The sequence below is a fragment of the Hoplias malabaricus genome, chromosome 18 (assembly GCF_029633855.1).
Source record: "Hoplias malabaricus isolate fHopMal1 chromosome 18, fHopMal1.hap1, whole genome shotgun sequence".
Taxonomy (NCBI): Eukaryota; Metazoa; Chordata; class Actinopteri; order Characiformes; family Erythrinidae; genus Hoplias; species Hoplias malabaricus.
The window spans coordinates 18,531,923-18,550,177 of NC_089817.1; the positions used below are offsets into that span (position 1 = coordinate 18,531,923).

An 18,255-nucleotide genomic window follows, 5' to 3' on the forward strand; every position below is an offset into this window, starting at 1 on the left:
GTTGGACCACCAATTAGAAATCCAATGGTGTTCAAAGTCGGTGGCACTGCCCGTGGGTGTCTGTTCTGTGTGGTGGGAGTGCTCGATGTAGCAGTGACTTCCACAGCATCTTCCAACACCTCTATTCATTATAAGAGTAACTGGTTGTATATGTAAAATGTGTAGCAGTTATTTTAAGTTAGGAACAAGCATTATTTTGAACAAAAAAAAGCCCAAATTTCTATTTTCCCCCATGCTGTAATGCTGTAACTCACAATGGTGACCGTGCTGGGTTATCTGGCCTAGAAATCTTTACTGTAACAGGACTGCGAATGGGAGTATTGCGCTGAGTAAGAATGTTCTTCTTGCGGAAACCATCCCACTGAGCTGGGGGAAGCACACCCACTGATGACGTCCCTGTCTGCTGGAGTGGGTAATGTCTCTGGGGAGTGACGGTAAACCTCCCACCTGCTACTGGGTCTCTGTTGGCAAAGGATTAGAAAAGACTATGTTTACAAAAGCTGGGCACAAAACAGCAGAAAACAGAAATAATCAACACGGAGGAACCTACACATGTAATATACCAATATCCATGTCATAGTAGAGACTGAGGCTATTTGTGAGATATGTGAGGAAGTGAAGTTAAATCCTGACCTTAAAACATAACTTTTAAAAAATAAATAAATAAAAGACTCATAGAAAAGAACAAAACGAAGCTCATAACCCTGTAACTATTCTGAACTGCAGGAGAGGCTTATCTAGTTCAGGGTTATGATGGGTGCAGAACCTACCCCTAATCACTAGGCTCAAGGTAGAGACACATTCTGGAGGGGTCGCCAATCCATCCAAGGTCACCACACATTCACTACTATAAACATTTTAGTAAACAATCCACCTAACAATGTGGGGTTTTTTGGTCAGTGAGAGGAAGCCCATAAATGATTCAGCAAAAATATCTTGCTTCAATTTCTTGGGAATTTAATTCTAATTACGTTCTAAATATTAATGTTTAAGACTGTTTATATAGCCAAGATCTAGCTTTCAAAATGATAAAATAATAATGAAAAAATAAAATACAAACTTTAATTGCTTGAAATATTATTTAACTAACAAAATAATTGTTTTTCACTGAGTAACATTGTTTTATTTTGAATATATAAAACAATGTGATGCCTGCAACATACCCAAGTTTGGAATTGGGCAAAATAAGACTGAAATGATGGAGCGGGAGATTGACAGGTGGATCGGTGCAGCGTCAGCACTAATGCAGGCTCTGTACTGGTCCGTTGTGGTGAAGAGAGAGCTTAGCAGAAAAGCAAAGGTCTCGATTTACCGTTCAATCTACGTTCCAACCCGCGCCTATAGTCACGAGCTATGGGTAATGACCGAAAGAACGAGATCACGGGTACAAGCGGCTGAAATTAGTTTTCTTTGCAGGGTGTCTGGACTCTCCCTTAGAGAAAGGGTTAGGAGCTCGGACATCCGGGAGAGACTCGGAGTGGAGCCGCTGCTCCTCCACGTCGAGAGCCAGTTGGGGTGGTTCAGGCATCTGGTTCGGATGCCTCCTGGACGCCTTCCTGGTGAGGTGCTTCGGGCATGTCCAACGGAGAGGAGGCCCTGGGGCAGACCAAGAACACGCTGGAGAGACTACATGTCTCGACTGGCCTGGGAACGCCTCGGTATACCCCTGGAGGAGCTGGAGGCGGTGGCTGGGGAGAGGGAGGTCTGGGTTTCTTTGCTCCGACTGCTTCCCCCACGACCCGGACTCGGTGGATAATGGATGGATGGATGGTGAAGTCATCCAGACTGAGCACAAAAGAAGCATGTTTCTAGACTTTGTGCCATATTTATTGAGAACTTTTAGTCAGTTCACAATGATTCTCAGTTCAAGTCAAAAGTCAGTTCAAAATTTAGGTCTTTCACCATAGATAGCTCATAATATAATGAAAAGATTCAGGGAGTCCGGAAACCTTACTGCGTAAAGGGCAATAGCAGAAACTGCTGCTAATTGTGCATGACTATGAAGCCCTCGGGCAGTGGCCTACTGTTTGAGAAATCATTTTGTTTCTATGATGGACATAGCTACAATTGTGGCTGAGTAATTAAGTCTTATATACAGAAAGAACCAGCAAAAATCTTTTTGTAACAATTACTTGCTGCAATTCCAAAACAATTAAAAAATAAACTTAAAAGGTTGTGACCCAGTGCTTAACATATCTTTTTCCCAGGATTTTTTTGACTGTGCTGCCTGCATCAATTTATAAATTATACAAACTCAATAAATAGCATTAAATTCATCATTGAAAACAACTTTTTCTTTGTTCTGTCCTCTGTTTAGCAAGTGTACAAGTTCTATTTAAAATGTTCATTCAATCATTGTTGGTGATCCTTGCCCTAAGGAATCATTTACAGTTTTCACTCTTATTACTATATAAATATATCTATATATAGGATCAGTTGCACATCACACATTTAGCCAGTCGCACATCACCATTGTTCACTGCACATATTGACACCAGTACTTTGTTTGATACATTTTCTAACACAGGTGTAGCACTGTGCTGTTCTTTGCTCTTGCTACCTTAGTTTTCCTTATATTTCTATTTTATTTGCCCTTGCTACTATAGTTTCCCTAATATTTATTCTTTGCCCTTGCATGCATATATATATATATATATATATATATATATATATATATATATATATATATTTCTTACTTCATTTTATATTTGTATGCTCTTCTAGTTTGATCTGCTTACCATGTCCTGTAAAGAATAACAACCTTGACAATTGTGTTGTTTGTTGCTTCTGGTTGCTAAATTTCCTTCAGGATTAATAAAGTATCTATCTATCTGATAACATAGGCTACAACTAAACACTGTACTTAATATTCTAATTAAGATGTCCACATATAACTAGCTGTTTATTATTTTAGTGCTTTGATTTCTTATTTTATAATTACCTTACATTTGTTGGTCTTATGAATACAGTAAATACCATGCATGTCCCTGTTGTTTAGTGTTACACGTCATACATTTTTGTACTGGTATCTCCACTTACCATTCCAACATGTGGCCACATCTGAAATGCCCTGTCCCATATCTTGAAGGGACTCACCCCTTAAGATAACCCATGAACCTTGGCTGCCTGAATTTGCACGTTTGAGTCTGTCTGATGGATACACCTTAATTATAATGGGAATGGTTGGTGATATTAACTTCCTGTTTGTCGCACATTAGTATATGTGACGGGGAAAACTTTTCAAGATGGGTGGTGACCATGGCGACCATTTTGAAGTCGGCCATTTTGAATCCAACTTTTGTTTTGTTTTTTTAATGGGAAGAGGGTCATGTGACACATCAAAATTATTGGGAATTTCACAAGAAAAACAAAGGTGTTTTAACGTAACTTGGTTTTAACGTAACTTTATTCTTTCATGAGTTATTTACAAGTTTCTCTTTGTTTAATGCCATTGACATGTCGCAGGTTAACACGTGAGGAGCGGATAGAAATTGTGTTAATGTCTGGTGAACGTAGTAACCGGGTCATTGCAGCAGATTTCAATGCAAGACACTCTACGAGACCACTCATCTCCCATGATACAGTTAGCAAACAGCTTGACAAATGTTTTGTGAAACTGGTTCAGTGTTGGACTTGCCAAAATGTGGACGCATGAAAACTGCCACTAATGAAGAAACATCAGTGGCTGTCCTAGCTTCATTTACAAACTCCAGCTGCTGCTGCATCACAACAAGGATGACCCAGATCGGCGCACTAATTTGCAGAATGGGCAAAACAAAAATTGGAACAGGACCCTCAGTTTACACCGAAGATTTTGTTGTGATGAGGCAAACTTTTATGTGAATGGTGAAGTTAACAAACAAAACCACTGCTATTAGTCTGACACTAACTCACATTGGATAGATCCCTCCAAGACTGCTGTAACAAAAAAAATTGATTGTATGGTGTGGTATATGGGGTACAAAGATAGTGGGGCCATTCTTCATCAGTGGAAACCTCAAGGCCACTGGATATACGTTTCCTGGAAAGTAGATTGGTCATCCTGGGCAGTTGATTGGCCCTCAAGGTCTCCCAATCTGACCCGCTTAGACTTTTATCTTTGGGGTCATCTGAAGGCAATTGTCTATGCTGTGAAGATATGAGATGTGCAGCACCTGAAACTACGGATACTGGAAGCCTGTGCTAGCATTTCTCCTCTCAGTGTGTGAAGAGTGGGAGAAGAGGGTTGCATTGACAATCCAACACAATGGGTGATACTTTGAACATGTTTTATAAGTGGTCAGAAACTTGTAAATAACTCATGAAAGAATAACATTACATTAAAACCAATCACACCATTGTTTTTCTTGTGAAATTCCCAATAAGTTTGATGCGTCACACGACCCTCTTCCCATTGAAAAAACAAAGGTTGAATGCAAAATGGCGGACTTCAAAATGGCTGCCATGTTCACCACCCATCTTGAAGTTTTCCCCTCCCATATACTAATGTGCCACAAACAGGAAGTTAATATCACCAATCATTCTCATTTTATTAAGGTTTATCCATATAAATAGCCCACCCTGTAGTATAAGTGCTCAGCCAAGACTCTGACTGATTCTTTCATCCTTCACGTTTCTTATCTTATTATCAAGATGGTTAACAAAAATTAAAATGTAATTTAAACGGAGGTCATTTAACGCTTTCAATATATAATGTTCTACAATGAAAACAATATTTGCTAGTGCTCGGTCCAAGGCTATCTAAATTATGACCTCCAGTTTTATGGCAAAAAATTAACAATTGCCGACTTGTTTATTTTCGTTCACTTTCTGAAGGGAACAGTGTGTGTGAAAGCTGTTGTGTGAGGGGATCAGCACTGGCGCTGTGACATTTCTAAAACTCGCTCATTGTTCTAACTCTTTGCTCCACCTTAAATCTCACAGCATTTAAGTTACAATCGTGACTAGGTGCTAACTCAAATGTTTAGTTCAGCCTAAATGGTGCAGCAGTTATTTCCTGGCGTGTAAACGATGCACTATTTGAGGTTGAACAGTAAATTCGAGTAAGAACACGGTGAATAAAAAGCTGCCGATCAGATCCGGAATCGCAGAACGTCTCCGTGTCCATAAGCAACTCCCACAAATTTTAAAAGTTGGAGGGAAAAGACGGGAGAGCAAGAACTGCGATGGGGATCACATTAGCTGTACGACATTCACGACAATACATTTGGTCTCGTAGTACCCATTGTATTTTAATCCTAATTGGGGCTCATTTTTGTTTAGAGATAACTTCTACCGGGTCGTCTGAAGTTCAACGTAGAGAAGTGTAAACAGGGAACGAGCACCACGCAAGGGCAGCGGTGATGGAAGTTGATTTACCCGAAGGACAGCCTCCTAGTTGGAGTCAGGGCTCCGTGGTTGGGTCGTGTTAGTCTCTCTCGGAGCTGCCTTCCCGGGTGAACGTGAGCTCCGGAGCCTGTGGCAGGCCTTCCCGCGCCGCTGGGGCTCTCAGGTCTGGAAAGGTAGCTACCCATGAGTAAGTCTCGCGGACTGAACTCGCTGAAGGTGGTCTCTCGTCTATGGGTGAAGCCGCTTAAGTGTCTGTTTCCCGGACTAGCTAGAGAATTTCGGGCGTCGCTTTTGTTCTCGAGGATATTGTCGTGTCCGGCGCCCCGCAGACAGCGCAGTAGAGCCGGGGGCACGCTCAGGCGGCGCCGCGGACCGAGGCCCGTGTTCTCAAACACCCCACACTCCTCCGCGCCGTACACACACGCTCCGCACAAACACAACACACACAACAGGCCGTACAGATACGAAGGGACGAAACTCAGAACGAAGAAGAACAGGGCTAGCAACAGCAACGCAGCGGCGGTGAAAACTATCCGCCGTTTATCCGCAGGAGACATGACGGCACCGCGCCGCCGACACTCCGCATCCCATAATTCCGCGCTCTGCTGGAGACCGCCCACTCGCTCTCGAGTCACCACATCAACCGACACTTTTTTGAACCATCAAATAACTGGTCGGGCAAATCGATTCCCTTTCTTATGATGCTTTGTTTTGTTTCTCGGTGAAACTGACAGGATAGGTTTATGTTGAAAGAAACCCTGGCTGTCTGAATTCGCCTGCTTGAGACTTTACATTTGTATTTGGAATGCTGTAACAAAGTCGAATGTCTAAACCACGGAGCTGACTGCTTATTTCTCTCATGACACATTTTCCAGCATAAAAACATAACATTCAATATAATCCTAACACAAGTTAATTTTCATATGACTTGTTTTTTCACTATATTCATGACTTAAAGGCAGAGTGAGATCTAGAGACAGACACGCTCAACGTTTTTATAGAGGGATATTTAATAAGCAGACGTTTGATTTATTATAAAGAATCGTTCCAACGGTCGATTCGTGAGCCGACTAGACATTTTCTCCAGCGTGCACTGCAACGTCAAACATACACTAAAAAGACTTTTAAATGTCTAAAGACTGATAACCTCGCGACTAAATATTATGTTAATCCTCTTTTGAATGTCATGAAAATTAATTTGGTAAGTTGAAATAATTTTGTATACAACTGCATGGAGGGTTGAAGACACTTCACGTTTAGATTTTATTGTACTTCCAAGTAAACATTTAGCCGTTGATTCATCGTTGAAATAACGTAATGACTGCCGTCTAATCAACGTTCTCTTAAGGTTGAAAATGACGTCCAAACACAAACATTGACGTTATTAATTGGTCCCGAAATAAATTACTTTTATAAAACGCATTTTGGACGTCCACTGACGTTATCGATTGGTCACCACTTAACTAACTTATTAATTAAGATGGATTTTGGACGTCCATTGGCGTTTAAAATATGTCCTTGACGGACAGACTACTTTTAGACCCATTTTGAACGTCCAGGGACGTTCCTTGTTTACTGGCTTATGTTAAAGTTTCCGTGGATCGGTTTTGACTGTAGCTGAGGGTCGGGGAAAACTAAATAGGTATCTTAAGAGTATCTGGTTGCGGAATTTATGGAAATCAAGAAAATACAACCACTTGCTTTATGCATTATTTTAAAGATAACCCATCTCTTGAAATGTACAATTTTTGTACCAAGAGAACACAACATCTTCTTGTATCTCAAATAATAACATTTTATCTTATTCTTTAACATTCTGCAGCAGAAGACCATGAAAGCAGGGGTGCCTTTTCAGGCAGGTGGACTGCCTTAAAAAGCACCCCATCATAACTCTCTTTCTGTACACACAAATATGGTTTGTTTTTGTCAGTACACCTATAGGATCTATATAAAATACCTGTATAAGTTTCATGGCAAAAACAGAAATGTAGCCAAAATTAAAACTGGGTTCTTTCTAATTCAACTTTTAATATTGCAGTTATGTTCAGGCAGTGGCAGCATGTGTACATTTTCATGGATATAACATTTTAGCAAGTACAGTAATGAAGTGGTAATTTTATTTACAATTCGCTGCTTTTGTCCTATATTACTATTTATTTCCAGTGTTTAAATGTTCCATAAAATTGCGACAGGATATGTAGGAGTTTCATTGTGGTCAGAAAATGAACGTACACGTTTGTTTTAGAATAAGTCGAAGCTGACTTCAGATAAAGCAGTGTTGCATGTAGATTATATCATTTTATTATTTACAAGCGACCTTTTCTTTTTTACATCTCAACATCTAGAGTGTTTCTAATGGGGAAAACGCGATTTATTTTTATTTTGACGGAAATGAACATGATATTTTGCCCGTTTTGTCATAAAACGCCGATTAACCTCCCTTAGGACTAAATATGCCGGGGATGCATCTCGCGGCGAGGGTGCTGAATTCGGCACAACACCTGTACACACAGCAGAACAGCGGCTCCTGTGCCGGTGTTGTGGCCGATTCAGTTCCCCGTCCAGTTCGTGTTTCTTGAGTCTGCGAGAACACGCATTCAAGAAATCACCCTGCGCGCGACCGAGTGCTGCATCTACGGAAGCCGAAACACAACAAAATGTACTAAATAACGGATAACACAAACCGCTTTGAAAAAAAAGGCTTATGCAGACGTTTCTTAATATTTTGTCTAATATAATTAAAAAAGCTAACGGAATGATTTGTGTGTTTTATTAAGTACAATTAAGTAATTTTATGGAGACAGTGAAATACGATTTTAATATTTTTAAAATGTTGAGTGAATGAAACATTTATGCACGACTATGTAATAGGCATTTACTCAGGGATTATTATCATTAAAATAAAATAAAACAAACAAAAAGGAGGCTGGATTTTAGTCAGGTGAAATAGTCTGTCCAGATCTGTGCCTCTGTCATAATCCTTATTATATTATTATAATATTCAGGGCAGTTATTTATATTCCTGAAGTCATGAAAAGTGCATTTTCTATAAAAATGTACTAGCTAACATTTTTTATTTTAATTCCAATTTTTGGTCTTCTCTTTTTTACGTATTGGAACTGCCTACACATCAGAGAAAATATGTTTGGCAGGTAAATTTCTAAATATTTATAACAGCAAAAATAGCAAGAAAAAAAATCAGGGGAGTCCCATTAATCTACATTAATGTTCTGTGCCAAAACCTTTAGATGGTTATATCATTTGCTGCAGTGAAGGGCAGGAGACTTTAGAATTTGTTAAGGATTAATATTCTGAAAGACTAAATTATCTTACGTTATTCCAGATGGAAAAATTGTGAGTGCTGGAATTCTGGTTATACATATAGATATTTTTATTAGAACATGCTGTGTTGGTCCCAGTTATATTTTAAGGAAGCGCTTATCCAGTTCAGGGTCGCGGTGGGCCCAGAGCCTACCTGGAATCATTGGGCGCAAGGCGGGAATACACACTGGAGGGGGCGCCAGTCCTTCACAGGGCAACACACACACACCTATGCCAATCCACCTACCAACGTGTGTTTTTGGACTGTGGGAGGAAACCGGAGCACCTGGAGGAAACCAACGCAGACACAGAGAGAACACACTACACTCCTCACAGACAGTCACCCGGAGGAAACCCACGCAGACACAGAGAGAACACACCACACTCCTCACAGACAGTCACCCGGAGCGGGAATCGAACCCACAACCTCCAGGTTTTGAGGCCCCTGGAACTATGTGACTGCAACACTACTTGCTGCGCCACCGTGCCGCCCAGTTTGAGATATTGTTTTTGTAAATCGATGTCACATTGATCTGCCTCAGTAGATTAATGTTGATACACAGTGTCAGGCAGAGGTGTTTCAATTACATTTTAGAATACACAGTCATATGACAATATTATGACCACAATATTTCTGTCCATTCTCTCAAATTCACTGACCATACAACAGCCCTTTGTAGTCCATAGTCCTTTGGATACTTTTTTGACCCCTTTCATCCTTCAATGGGCAGGTCCCTACCAGGTGTTGCTGCAATCAATAATTAGTACAGAGCCTGTAGTAGCAACGTCACTGTGTTTTTGAAGGTGTAATTTTAAGGAAATACTTAGCAACTTTGTTGCTTTAATTTACGGTTTAATTATAATTTATGGTATTTTTCCTCCTTAACCATATCAATCCTCCACATATATAGTGATTTAAATGTTGCATGAGGTGGGTTGTGTTTTTTCTTTCGAATGTTGCCACACAGAGTTTACTGTGCACCACCTGACTTTCCATATCAGTGACGCCATTGGTGATCATGTCAGGTAAGTTAGGCCGTGTCCACATGTACTGTTAGGCAATGTTATTTTAACTTTTCGTGTGAGTAATTACTTAGCTATATTGACTATATTTATCCGGCAAAAGTACAGAATTTGCGTCAGTGACAGAACTCAAAGAAAAAACAAATGGTTCACAATGTCCATGCTGCATGAAGAAGTCGACATGCTCAAACCAACATCTCTCATCCAAACATTTGAGATTTGCCATATATTACACACATAATAAAGGTAAACATTTGCTATTATATACTTTGCTATGAGAGTTTAGATATAATCACCACAAATGTAAATAAAAGGTTTCGTATCATGTAAATCTCATTAGCTATTGTGTTATTACATTACACTTAAGGTGACACTTAAGTTTGAGTAGTCCTTTATGTATGAACTAAACACTCCATACACGCATTTTATCGTGTCAGCAGCATGTCAACATTCAGTATATTCAGTGTAACTATTTTATTATTTATTATTAAATATTAATTATCGCAATGTTAAATATAAGACCATCCCAGTAAACATTTAGCCATTGATTCAACATTGAAATAACATAATGACTGCCTTCTAATCAACGTTCTCTTAAGGTTGAAAATGAAAGTTCAAAAGACGTCCAAACACAAACATTGAAAAGACGACTATTAGACATATTTTGGACGTCCATTGACGTTATTAATTGGTCCCGAAATAAATTACTTGTATAAAACGCATTTTGGACGTCCACTGACGTTATCGATTGGTCACCACTTAACTAACTTATTAAGATGGAATTTGGACGTCCATTGACATTTAAAATATGTCCTTGATGGACAGACTACTTTTAGACTTATTTTGAACGTCCAGGGACGTTCCTTGTTTACTGGGATAGCTCTACTAATGTAACAATAAGTCATTATATAATGATAGAAATCAGAACAAGCATTATTTTCAGATTTTATAAAAAAAAAATTCTAAACAAATGCTAGATAATTCTAGTTCTTGCCTCATATATTATACTTATTGATTTATTGTGACATTACCTAACCATTTAGTATGGCTTATTATCTTAAGTATTGTGACTTAATATACCCTTATTATAAATTGTTCCTGAGATTTTTAGTAACACAAAATAAAATTTATTACAAGAAATTTACAGAGTTCAGCTGTCCGTTTTATATGGAGGGTTAACGTTTTTAGGATAACACTGGATTCCAAAACAAACTTTGTAGTGTTACAGAGAAAATTGATGCTACCTTGATGAATAACAGTGACATGTACACAGAGCCAGAGGCAGTAGGTTTCAGGTTAAGTTTAAGCTAAGGTAGGGGTTTTTGCTTTATGGACATACCATATTTATAAAATATTTCATATATTAGCAATAAATGTACTTAATATATGATGTCAGGATATTTATTTCAGTGTATTCATTCCTGCTACCCCACTGATATGTTTTAATGTACTAATCTGTGAAAAGTTTCATTCACATAAACCACTCAAAATCACAGGTTATTGTAATATTAAATGTGAAAGTCAGCGTTCATATTTGTGAAAGAATATGAGATACCCTTTAGGTATCAAGCTTTGCACACTCACTAACACTGAGTATTTTACACTCTCAAACTTTATGAAACCTCTTATACACTACCAAAATTTATGTTCCGTACACAGATATGTAATTCTGTTATTGTCAATGTGAGTCAGTTTGATATTGGGTGTAAGATGATTCATAGTGTGTGTAAGAGATTTGGTAGTTGTCATACCTAACGAGTCTCCCTACCTCTCTAGTAACCCTCAGGACAGGTTGGACTTCAATTCCCAGGATTAAATAATATAATAATAATAAGTGAATAAATCCTGTCTTCATCTGCAAGCGTCTGCCCCATTTCGGTGTCGTTACAGTAGTGTATAATATGTTCAATAATGTTTGTGAGTGTATGTAATAGTCAGAGTGAGACAGTGTGTTAGACAGGCTTGACAGAAAAAGAGAATAGGATAATGTATGTGAGACTGAAATTTGAATATTGGCGTAAAGGGTCTCTCATATTATATTCTGATATTATTAATACTGACCTATGATTTTCTTTCAGAGAGATTTACAATAACATGCTTGTGTGTAGAGGTGAAGGATTCCATAAGAAGCCATTGGAATTGCCCCTAGTGTGGGGGCACGTTTAAATTTTCAAGTTCATTTAAATTCTCATATTAGGAATTCCTTATAAAACACATTTTTCTTGGCTGACCTAAAAATGATTTATTAATTAATTATTACATTACGTACCATTATGTTGCATAAAAAAATAAAACTATTTCTATAATATTGACATTCGCCCTGCAAAGGACTGGTGCCCCTCCTGGGTGTGCTGGGTGTGGGTGTGATCGCCTTGCGATCCATTGATTCCGCGTAGATTCCGACCCACCAAGACCCTGACCAAGACCTGCACAGTAGCAGCTGTTCTGCAGTGTGTCCCGGCCCAGGACCCTCTGTGCTGCTGGGTGTACCGGCCCAGGACCAGTGTCAGGTAAAACTGACCCGTGGGAGTTTCCTTCAGCTGTGTGGTTTCCTTCCAAATTCAATAAAACACATGTTGGTATGTGGATTGGCGACTCAAAAAATGTACCTGGATGTGAGTGTGTCTCCATGCAATGGACTGGCGCTCCTTCAAGGGTGTATTTCCCATCTTGCGCCCAGTGATTCCGAGTAGACCCTGGACCCACCTACAACCCTGAACTGGATGTCTGATGCTGTAATCTGCTTTGGTCCCATCCCAATGTGGCGCGGTGCTGAAGCCTACAGCAGACTTTCGGCATTAAACTGCTGGATGTCCAAGTGGTGTTCCGAAAATCAAGTGGGCTTTATAGACAATTGGTTTCGTTTCGAGGGCAAGCCTGGTCTTATAGGTAGGGATGGTATTCACCCCACGCGGGAGGGTGCTGCCTTACTTTCTTGCAGCATAGCACATAGTCTTTTAGTTAGTCAGAATAGTAGTGTAGACAGCTGCTGACAATCCAGAGCCGGGACCAGGCCGCAGACAGACAGGCTAGACCGACCGTCTGCGAACTGCCTTGAGGCGTCACCTAGGTTCAACTGCATCGAGCCTATGTCTTTCCCCCGAACTAAATGTAAAAGTAGAAAAACAAAATCAGCCTGTTTCAGCAACCTAATCAATATTAAATCATACACATATGATAGCAGCAACACCTCAGAACTAAAATTTGGGTTACTCAACATAAGATCACTAAACTCAAAAGCAGTCATCGTAAATGATATCATAAATGATCATAAATTCAAAGTTTTCTGTCTCATGGAAACGTGGGTTAGACCAAATGAATATTCAGCACTAAATGAAGCCACACCCCTAGGCTATGATTATGTACATAGCCCAAGATTATCAGGCAAAGGAGGTGGAGTATGTGTAATTTACCAAAATACCCTAGAAATTAGTCTTAAACAATGTGACACCTTCACTTCTTTTGAGGTTCTCTCCACCATTATGTCTCATCAGCCCAAGCAGTTTCTCCTCCAAACCACCAGAGGTCACACTCACCTGAGTTCTAGCTTAGATTCCTCACCTGTCTCTGATTAGCCAAATCAATGGTAGAACATTTAAGCTCACTGTTTTGTTCCACAGGTCGTGAAGTATTCAACCTGGTCTCATGGGTTATACGTACCTCTGAACACTTTTTTTTTTTTTTTTTTTTTTTTTTTTGCAGAGGACCAAATACGTACTGACTGGTACATTTTGGTGCCGATTTTAGAAGCAAATCTCCACAGTGGGTGCTAAAGAGAAACGCAGACTAATGAAAAACTGTGATGGTTTTTCTATTAAAACTCGGTAGGATTTTTGAAGCTGTTAATCGTCACTGTTATTTTTTTGTTAACGTTTAGAATAGTTTGGGATCGCCCATGATGACTCTGTTCTGTTCTTGAGTGAGCAAATCAACTAACTATTGCCTCCTGTAACGTAGCATCTGGTACGTGTAGGTGAAGCTATATCGTTTAGTCTGGTTGATGGAGCAGATTGTGCACTTTTTTTGCTACCAAACTAAAGGTTCCCATAACCTTTTACCTAGACATATCGGGGAAGGAGAGGTGCTGTCTACTGATTAAATTATTAAATCGCATGAGTGACTTTTTAAATTACGTGTCTTGTCGTCAGGCGACACCTGAGCATATACGTAGCTTTAGATACGTTTTGTAGCCTGGTGGCTAATGAGTTGGCGCTTGCTAAATAAAACGGTCAGTGTGTTTCTGTGGCCGTAACGATGTACTTTGTAAACACCATCGCTCTTGTTATGTTACAAGAATGTAAAAGATATCGTGGCTCCGTCAGTGGAAAAATAACAGCGTACTTCGGTTGCTATGGTAACAACGAGTCTATGGCTGTGTCTGAAACTTGAAGGTATGTGCCTTGACCTCTTGTTGCCTATGTAGGGCCTTAGAAGGTAGCATCGAGATAAAGGTATTTCAAACCAAATCTCTTTTGGGACACATTCAGCAGGCATTAATTCATTAACAATATTCCAACAGCTTACATCTAGCTCTCAGTTTACATTTAAAAAGTGGCCAAACCGAGTTTTAAAATGCATTAATTAAATATTGGATTTGGGACACTACTTCATACCGTCCTGCTTAGCTTGTGTTGGCAGCATTTCTTTGTCTATTTAGTATTATTATTATTATTATTATTATTATTATTATTGTCATTATTATGATTAATAATAATAATAATAATACTTTTGTCGCACATTTATAAGCAAATAAATAAATAAACTACATATTCCATTTAAAGAAAATAAGTTAATAGGAAAAAAGAAGCAGAATCTTTTGAAAAAATAAATTTCTTTAGAAATGTAAAATTGAGGCTGTACGGAGTTCCGCATGATTGCTTTTAAGTAGGCCGTTCTGAGTTAGATCAGAGAATCTCGCTATTTTACGATGGTAGAATAGTTCATCCGCTCTAAGAGGGAGTGGAAAACAGTAAGCAGGTCCGGACCTCCTTGTGATTTTCTCTTGGTTGTGGGAGCCGTGAAAGGGACCAATAAACAGGCTAGTAGAACTGTGTCAAGAGAACAAAATGGGTGGCCACCAGAGTAAGTATATTTATAGGGAGGGGGACTGGACATCAGCTTTGTGCCACGATATGAGAAAACATTACGGCAATGATGTGACCAAGTTTATGCCCTACTGGACGCAGGTTTTCGGGTTTCCCCCTCATGGTTCAATGAGTATTAAATTACTGAGTACGTTAAGAAGTAGAATAAAAACAGGCCCAACGGGAAACTTAAAGAGTGATAAGAAATACTGTGAGGAACATAGAGAGGGAATGCTAACCACACTAACCTTTTGGGAAGAGGAAGCAGAGAAGCGGGAGAAAGACCGCACTCGAAATGTACGTAATGATGTCCCTACTAATCAATTGCCTCAGTGTGTATCCAGGAAGGTGGACCCTGACCTCGACTCTGCCCCACCGCGACTTCCCGACCAGAACCCAGCGCCAGTGCCAGCCCCAGCACCGACACCAGCGCCAGCCCCAGCACCGACACCAGCGCCAGCCCCAGCACCGACACCAGCGCCAGCCCCAGCACCGACACCAGCCCCAGCACCGACACCAGCGCCAGCACCGACACCAGTGCCAGCGCCAGCATCGACACCAGCGCCAGCACCAGCCCCGACACCCCCTGTCCAAGCACCTGACCGACCAGAGGGGCTGTATTCGGAAGCCAGAGCACTGATGGAGCGTACCACTGCTGACAACCAGACGAAGCAGCCGCCTCCCTACGCGTCCGCGGATTCAAGCACAGATACAGGAATGTACTCTCCGCCCCATACTAGGTCTGGATCACGTGTCCGCACAGATGGAGATTTTTCACCAATAGGAAGAAAGACAGCGGAACCAGTGCTACATTGCCCAATGGTTGAAGTGGCTGGAGCAAGTGGACCCACACTGGTGGTCCGCTACTGGACAGAAACAGACATAAAAGATATCGCGCAAAGTCTGCCCAACCCCCTGAAGGTGGGAGGGTCGCGCGCAGCGGACGAACTGATACCCTTTGTGAATTCGTTTAAACCAACCCAAACGGAATTACGCCGCCTGTACCTCCTTGTTCTTGGATCACAGTTCTCAAAGATCGACCGAGAGTGGGCAAACGGGGACCCAAAAATGGTCAACCCGAGCCTGGACCATGCGGACAATAATGACTATAGAAAGGTCATAACGGATTTACAAGGGAGACTCAAACAAGCTTTTTCTGCAATGGTCAATTCCTCCCGCATCGCCTCGTGTGTCCAGAAGGACGACGAAACAGTGTCAGACTACGTTGCTTGGCTCACCATGAAAGCTGTGGATTAGATAAACCAGTGACATTGGCGATCGGAACCACGGACCGCTCCACATGGGAGTCTTACCTGGTCCAAAGCCTCCTGCTGGGTCTGAAGCCTCAGATTCTCGCAGGCATAAAGACCACTTGCGTGGGTTACTCAAAGCAGCCCCTGACGATCATCGAGGAGCATGCCAGACACCACGAAACACTACTCCGCGAGCAAGAAAACAAGAGGAACAAGAAAAAGGCGGACGTCCAAGAACAAGCCATGTTAACCATGGTGCAGCAGTTCCAAGCCCAGACCACACGCAGAGGACCTGGGAGAGGCAGAGGAAGAGATCAGAAAAAGAAAGAACGCGACGCGCCTGGAGGACCTGACATGGAGCGACACAATCGATGCTACAACTGCGATAAGCCAGAACATTTAGCGCGCGATTGCCCACAACCACCAAAGAATCCAAAATACCCAACCAGCTGGACACCAGCGGATGGCGAGGAGGAATGACGGGCGGAGGAGGGGAACGGGAACACCAGGGAACACACCAACGCATCAGACAGGGAAGTACAATCACCTTATTTACTTTATCAAACGCAATTGACTAAGAACGCTTTAGATTTGCCTATGGTAACCCTCATTGTAAAAAACAAGCCATTTAAATTTTTAGTAGATAGTGGGGCAGCTCACTCAGTTATTAAAGGGAATGAAATAAATGTGCCACTCACAAACAAATCAATAACGACCATTGGAGCTGGAGGGAGAATGACCAAAGAGCCAGTCTCTGGCCCGCTCCAATGTAGATTGGGAGATAGAAATTTTCAGCACAGTTTCCTGATTTCCATGTGTTGCCCAGTAAACTTACTAGCCAGAGATCTCATGTGTAAACTAAAGTGTAAGCTGGAAAGTACCCCGACGGGATTGTCGGTGGACTTTGCAGAAGAACACCCTGATTTTCAGGGCGTGAGGTACGGATTGGGAGAGCCTCTGTATGTATATGAATGGGAGTTGAAGAGCGGGCATGGAAATCTAGGAGCGATGCTATTAAACGAAGCTAAAGACTTAAATATGGGGACAGCAATACAGTGGATGCAGCCTGATCAGCTGCATGTCACAGCCACAATAAGTGAAGGGCCAGATAAAGAATTCGAACTAAAGTTCTTTAAGGAAGTGCAGAACGAAGTTATTAGGACTAACACAGTGTACGTGGGCGATACCCTCGCAGGCGCAACAGTCACCCTAAACAGGGACCAAATTGAGCTGTTTGAAGTGTACGACTCCATTCCTCATGTGTCGCTGGGAAAGGCTCCGCATGAGGAATGGAAGGACGTGGGTACATGGTTAAACACAGTAGTGTTGAAGGTTACAGACTGGCGTCCTGTGGAGGGACCACTGCCCATCATGCACAGCCGTTGCACAAATATATATAAAATAGTCACACCTTACCTGTTCCATGCGCACAGAGTGGTCACATTGGCAGCAAATGATACACTGTCCATGGTAACAAAGGTAGTTTTGCCAACAGACCTAGCAGATATCCCAGATACCCTCTGGGCAAAAGGTAAAAATGATGTGGGCCTCATTAGGAATTGTGAACCCGTTGTGATAACCCCAAAGAGCACATACAGACCCAAACAGAACCAGTACCCCTTACGGAAGGAGGCACTGGAAGGTATTAGGCCAGTACTCGAGGCACTAAAAGAGGCAGGAGTAATTATCCCATGCCCATCTTCCCCAGTCAGAACACCTATCTTCCCAGTTAAGAAACCAGGGGGAGATAACTGGCGTTTTGTTCAAGATTTGCAGGCTGTAAATGCTGCAGTTCACGCTAGAGCCCCAGAGGTACCCAACCCACACACCATCTTATCATCCATCCCGCCTGACACAGTGGTACACAGTTGTGGACTTAGCAAACGCTTTTTTTAGCGTTCCAGTGCATCCTGATAGCCAATTTTGGTTTGCTTTCCAATTTGAGGGTAAACCCTACCCTACACCTTCACCAGGCTATGTCAGGGATATTGTGAGTCCCCTACCATTTACAACGGAGTGTTGAAACGAAGCTTAGATGGTTTAGTTCTTCCTGAGGGCGTTTCCCTCCTACAGTACGTGGATGACCTGCTTATAGCTGCCCCCACGAGAGAACTTTGTGTTGTAGCATCTCATGACCTCCTGCTGCACTTGGCTAAGGAGGGGCACAAAGCGTCTCTTAAAAAACTGCAATATTGCAAACAAGAAGTGACTTTTCTGGGCCACATCCTGACAGGTACCACCCATAC

The 18,255-nt window shown here is 41.4% G+C and overlaps 2 protein-coding genes across 2 annotated transcripts in view; one reads left to right on the forward strand and one right to left on the reverse strand.

The window, feature by feature from the left end:
* Positions 1-5,939, reverse strand: part of pom121 (POM121 transmembrane nucleoporin) — a 29,655-nt gene extending 23,716 nt beyond the window's left edge. The window contains exons 1-2 of the mRNA XM_066651676.1: positions 5,359-5,939; positions 255-461 (exon numbers count right to left, since the gene is read on the reverse strand). Of these exons, the coding sequence (XP_066507773.1) occupies positions 255-461; positions 5,359-5,885 (734 nt within the window). The 5' untranslated portion in view covers positions 5,886-5,939. The remainder of the gene's footprint in view (positions 1-254; positions 462-5,358) is intronic.
* Positions 5,940-15,997: 10,058 nt separating this feature from the next.
* On the forward strand, positions 15,998-18,040 carry LOC136674336 (uncharacterized). The gene has a single exon (XM_066650296.1). It carries the CDS (start codon positions 16,607-16,609, stop codon positions 17,903-17,905), a length of 1,299 nt encoding a protein of 432 aa, XP_066506393.1. The 5' UTR covers positions 15,998-16,606; the 3' UTR covers positions 17,906-18,040.
* Positions 18,041-18,255: the final 215 nt, after the last annotated feature.

Coding starts and splice junctions, on each gene's coding strand:
- LOC136674336 (XM_066650296.1), top strand. CDS start 16,607: ATGGTAACCCTCATTGTAAAAAACAAGCCATTTAAATTTTTAGTAGAT.